The sequence below is a fragment of the Dipodomys spectabilis genome, unplaced genomic scaffold (genome assembly GCF_019054845.1).
Source record: "Dipodomys spectabilis isolate Male_0828 unplaced genomic scaffold, ASM1905484v1 ptg000288l, whole genome shotgun sequence".
Taxonomy (NCBI): Eukaryota; Metazoa; Chordata; class Mammalia; order Rodentia; family Heteromyidae; genus Dipodomys; species Dipodomys spectabilis.
In genome coordinates, this window is record NW_024870965.1 from 3,240,605 (window position 1) to 3,246,604 (window position 6,000).

At 45.7% G+C, this 6,000-nt stretch overlaps 1 protein-coding gene across 2 annotated transcripts in view; it reads right to left on the reverse strand.

The window, feature by feature from the left end:
• LOC122126710 (complement factor H-like) overlaps positions 1–4,834 on the reverse strand; it is a 49,192-nt gene extending 44,358 nt beyond the window's left edge. For both annotated transcript variants that reach the window (XM_042701167.1, XM_042701168.1), the window contains exon 1: positions 4,561–4,834. In XM_042701167.1, the coding sequence (XP_042557101.1) occupies positions 4,561–4,618 (58 nt within the window). In that variant the 5' untranslated portion in view covers positions 4,619–4,834. The remainder of the gene's footprint in view (positions 1–4,560) is intronic.
• Between the last annotated feature and the right edge of the window lie 1,166 nt (positions 4,835–6,000).

Genomic DNA, 6,000 nt, shown 5'->3' on the forward strand with positions numbered 1-6,000 from the left:
GATTAGTCAGAAGGGTGAGGGAATTGGGGTGATTGCAAAAGAATCCGAAAGTCAGCAAATTAAAAAAAAAAAAAAGGGATCAGCCGGGCGCCTGTGGCTCATGCCGGTAATCCTAGCTCCTCAGGAGGCTGAGAGCTGAGGATCAAGGTTCAAAGCCAGCCTGGGTAGGAAAGTCCTTGAGACTCTGATCTCCAATAAACCATCAGAACACCAGTAGTGGTGCTGTGGCTCAAGTGGTAGAGCGCTCGCCTTGAGCAAAAGAAGCTCAGGGGCAGAGCCCAGGCCCTGATGGCCAACACTACCACCAACACAAAGGATTAATTTAGACATAGGGTCAGACCTCAGAACCAAGACTGAAAATGAAGCGTATGTAATACACAGCTTTTAAACACATCATAGGAGGTTTTACTTTAAGGAAACCTCAGTTTGCAATACTTCAATATTCGAGTTGGAATTTACAACTCTATGGGGGGGCAAAAGAGCCACCTAGGCATATCACCATCATCACCATCATCATCACCATCATCACCATCATCATCACCATCATCACCATCACCATCATCACCATCACCATCATCATCACCATCATCATCATCACCATCATCATCACCATCATCATCATCATTACCATCATCATCACCATCATCATCATCATCACCATCATCATCAGCAGCATCATCATCATCAGCAGCATCATCAGCATCACCATCATCATCAGCATCACCATCATCATCAGCATCACCATCAGCATCACCATCATCATCAGCATCACCATCATCATCACCATCATCATCATCATCATCATCATCATCACCATCATCATCATCATCACCATCATCATCACCATCATCATCATCATCACCATCATCATCACCATCATCATCACCATCATCATCATCATCACCATCACCATCATCATCACCATCATCATCATCATCACCACCATCATCATCATCACCATCATCATCATCACCATCATCATCATCATCACCATCATCATCACCATCATCATCATCATCACCATCATCAACATCACCACCACCACCATCATCATCATCATCACCATCATCATCATCATCATCACCATCATCATCATCATCACCATCACCATCATCATCATCATCACCATCATCACCATCATCATCATCATCACCATCATCATCACCATCATCATCATCATCACCATCATCATCATCACCACCACCACCATCATCATCATCATCACCACCATCATCATCACCATCATCATCATCACCACCACCACTATCATCATCATCATCACCATCATCATCATCATCACCATCATCATCTTTAGCTAGTTGTACAAAGGAGTTGACATTGAACAAAGCAGTCTAGCAATACAATGCATCTCGATCAACACCGCCCTTCCACCCTTTCACCCATCCACGCTCCCCTCCCCACCCCTTCCCTCGTCTGACTCCTGTGGGCTCCGGAGCTTCCTTACTCACTGCGTCTGCATGCTGGCTCTCTTCCTGGACCCCCACGCCAAGCCCTGCCCGCTCCTGCCCCGGCCGGCCTGGGGGTGAGGTCCAGGAAAACTGCACCCCATCCCGAGCATCTGCTGCTACCCACCCCCCACCCCCGGAAGTTCTGCCAGGGAGTCACCAAAACTCCCAGCAGACTCTGCAGGTGGATTCTCACTTCAACGCTCTTCAAGGATGCCATCAAAGGCTCTGTCCTCTGGGGCCGGTGGGGCCGGGATTCTCCCAGGGGGTTTCAGGCGTGGACATCATCCTCCCTCAGCTGAACCCCAGCCTTAGGACGCGGCCAGGAAACCCTTCACCTGTGCATCCTGTGCATTCTGGGTCAGACAGCAGGGGAGCGTCACCATTTCATCCATTCCACCCATCACCAGCTCAGCCCTCAACAGCCTGAAGCTGTGTCTCGTTAGGGAATCAATTTCACCAAGCAGCCTCCCTGGGGTATTGACGGTACGTCCATCATGACCTTGGATCACGCACACCTGCTCCATCCTACTCTTTCTTAACCTCCCTGTCCTCCTCTCACTTCTTTTTAAGTGTTTTTGCGGGGTCTCAGTATACTGCTCTCCTCTGTGTGTATAATTAATGTATATTATTAATGTAATAGGCACCTAGTACATACTATACAATCATATCATATAGTATATTTAACATGCATATTATATACTACGTAATACATATAAGGTAATATAGGATATATTATACAGATGTGATTTATTTATAACAGTCCCCTCCATCACTGACTTTCCCTCTTCTGACCTACGAATGCTCCCCAAAGAGTCCCTTTTCACAACCATACCACATTATTATTATTATTATTATTTGGGTCCGGTCGTGGGGCTTGAACTCTGGGCCTGGGGGCTGTCCCTCAGCTCTTCAGCTCAAGGCTAGCGCTCTACCACTTGAGCCACAGCGCCACTTTCAGCTTCTTTTTTTTTCTGCTTATGTGGTGCTGAGGAATCGAACCCAGGGCCTCATGCATGCAAGGCAAGCGCTCTACCACTGAGCCACCTTCCCAGCCCCACATTATTATTTTTTAGCTCTAGATTCTTCACATGACCAAAAAATGCACTGTTCTAAAAGAGTGATTGTTTATAATATTTAACACCAACCTATTTCTGCATTAAAGTTGGAAAATATCTTGTACTCGAAATAATATAACAGTTACCAAAACATATTGTCTCTTTTCTCAGACTGAAACGGAATCCCTTGGTCTTTGAACTGCAATGGTCTTGCCTCACCTCAAAGGACATTGGCCTCTAAAATGTAAGGACCAGAAAACATATAACCCACAAGGATTAACACACATACAAAGCATGAGAACTAAGAAACATCTCTTTCCATACAACACAGCCAGTGTTTGCTTAGGCGTGATTCAGCATAGTTTTCATTTGTTCTCTGCAATTATCCAGGAATTTGTAGACTTTGGCTTAATTTTATAAAATATTCAATTGTCAGACCTTAAATCTGAACGATCTATTTGAAAAGCTTGGTTATGATATGTTCCCTAAAGCTGAAGGCACATGTCTGGGTGGAGAAAATGTTATTTTGCACTTTGTCCTGGAAACCTGATCTGAATCTCAGAAGCCAGGACTTTGGACACACAGAAAGCCATTAATGTCCCTATGCAGCTAAGACTGCGAAAATAATGCAATCTCTCTCTTTCTCTCTCTCTCTCTCACACCTATCTATCTATCTATCTATCTATCTATCTATCTATCTATCTATCTATCTCAAAGGCAGTACTTGATATATAAGAAGGACAAAGCAAAGAGGAAGCTGTATTTACAGATTCTTCCTGCTAGCTATTGTAATTCTTCCTTTCTTCCCTTTTCTTTCTGTTTTTTTAACCAGGGCAGAAGAACATTTTCAGCTGCTCTATTTCCTGTCTAAGTATGTAATGGAGATTGGGCTAACTCAAAGCCTTCTCCTCTCAACGTTTCACCATAGTATCAGTGTGGAGTGTGGGAAATAAACGTAGCAGCAAGTACTGAAGTGTGGGTGATTACTTTCAGTGCTCCAGGTCCTCGGCAGGGTGCAGGTTCCGAGGGGTGGGACTGTTGACAACCACCACGTTTTGTGGCAGAGGCTGTGTGCCAAGCAGGGAACAAAACCAGAGTCCAGTGTCCACGGAAAATTCGCGGAATGGTCTCCACGGCACGTGCAGTTTACATGCATTCACATGTATTCTATCACAGTACGTTGTTTAGGTGGGAAGTTTGATGAGGTTACAATTCCTGCTTTATCATTTGGCATTAAGAGTCAGTTACATGTTTGATAACTAGTTTCTGGTGCTAAACAAGGAAAGCAAAGTTTCTGTGAGGATAAAATTGTTCATCTCTTGAGAACTGTTGACATAATTAAATTGTTGTCAGTTTAAAATTTGATTTATAAGTACAAAAGCCTGCTTTCAGATGCAGCTATGTGTTACCCTCTACAGGAAACAAAAGAGCAAGTCAAGAGTTCCAGTTACAGATCTTGTACTATGTTTCAGATGTCCAGTTGATACAATCTTCCCATTCTAATACAATCCCAGCTTTTCTACAAGACTGTGAAGGCCAAGATGACATCATTTATAAATAATGACTCTTTGAAGGTGAGTGAAAATGATATGTGAACAAAATCAGTTCCTTCTACGATTTGAAGATGTATTGGCTGTGCATTGACATCTATCTTAATACCCTCTGGTTGAGCATTTTGTTGAAACTTCTAAGCCAGAAGAAAAAAAAAAAACGAGATTGCACTTTGCAATTCCAAGGTAAATGATCGTGCTTGATTATAGTTTCCACAAACATTTCTTACAGCACTCTCTGAAGTTATACATGAAATAAAACAATGAGGGGCAATCATCTCTGTCTGCTCGACAAGCAAGCTACTTTATATTTTAGCCTGAATGTCAAAAGCCAATCAGATCGTACGCTAGAGACCAACAATTAAATCACATTTGTTTTCAAGATAAAAGCTTAGGGATCACTGTGAAAAACGCCATCACAAATGTTTCATGAGATAGTCAGGGGAGGAAAAGAAACCCAAAAAGGTTTTTCTCCTTTCATCTTACCTTGTGCCACACAAACAGCCCATAATATAAACCAAACGATCTCAGCCGGTGTTCTCATGGCCGTCTTCAGAGGGACATTTGCTAGCAGAGAGCTCTCAGGGTACAGCTCTCGGCCCAGAGAAGTTTTGATTAGTGTAGCAAAATACTTGCTTCAAAAGGAAGTCGAAGCCCAGTGTAGGAAGCAGGGATTACTAAATACTCCACCCACCAGAGACTTCTGCAAAGTAAACGGAAAAAAAAGTCACCCACAGCCGGGGCAGCCCTGGTGTCTGAGCCCAGCCCTGTGACCGGCTGGTGTGTGTGCGCCGCATGACCTCTCTTGGCACAGTGCTGGTGGAGGGGGGGTGGTGGCGGGGGTTGATGGTGTGTTGAAATGAATTCAGGGTTCTGGGAATACTGTGAGCTTGTGGAAGGCAGTTTCTGGATTTCCTAAAACCTGCCAGTTGTGCTAAATGAGTCGAAGGGTGTGCAAAACCACAGACCAGAAATAATGGAAGCGCTTTGAAAAAAGAAAAACAATCCTTGCCCAAAGGACTTGAGCTCAGGCAAAGTTTTCACAATCAACAAACATCGAGGCCTTTCTGTAGCTTTGCCAAGAATGCACTGTGCGGGTGCTGCTGGGGGTGGGAGAGGGGTCAGCTAAAGTGGGGGGGGGGGACTGAGCTGGGGGAGGTGAGCGTTTTTCCAGTCATTCCTGACGTTTGTCTTCTACTGCTGTGATACGACAAGAACGTGGAGAAGTCACATTGTGAGAAGTTTTTTTTTATGAAACTTTGTCCCAAAGACCAGCAGCCCACAAACACACTTCACACTGCCAGGAAACTGAGCCCTGAAGGCCTGACCGGAAAGGAACCCACACAATACCAACAAACCAACTCAGCTCCAGTGGAGAGCTGAAGTGGAACTCCATGGAGGGGTGGGGGGGGGGTCAGGAGCCAGGGGACAAACCCAGAGACACCTGAGCTTGGTCCCGGCCTAAATAGTGTGAGGGTCAGGGGTCAAGGGCACAGGACACTGGAGTCCCAGGCATGACAGGTTTAGTAACCCATCATCCAAATTGTCCCCTGCCCCCCAGGGATTCAGGTACACCCATCCCCTGGGGGGGGGGGCGTTTCCTTCCCCCACCTTGCACCAGTGTGGCCAAAATGGCCGGCCAGACCCGCTCTCCCCAAGATTCAGAGCATTGTCCATGCAAAGCTCTCCTAAGGCTATAGTGTCTGCATTTCCCCAAAGCAGAGCTCTCCTAGCTCACCTTGAGCCAGGCAGCTGCATTCAGTGAACCGCCTCTCTTGCCTCTGGGGTTTTTACACTGGGCACAGAATTCCCTCCACCCAGCAAGAGGCACGGGTGGCTGTGAGGAGGCCGTCAGGGGCAAGGTACACTCGGCCTCCTCACCTCTCTACTTGTGCCCTGCCTCTTGACATTAGCCTGCGAAAGCCT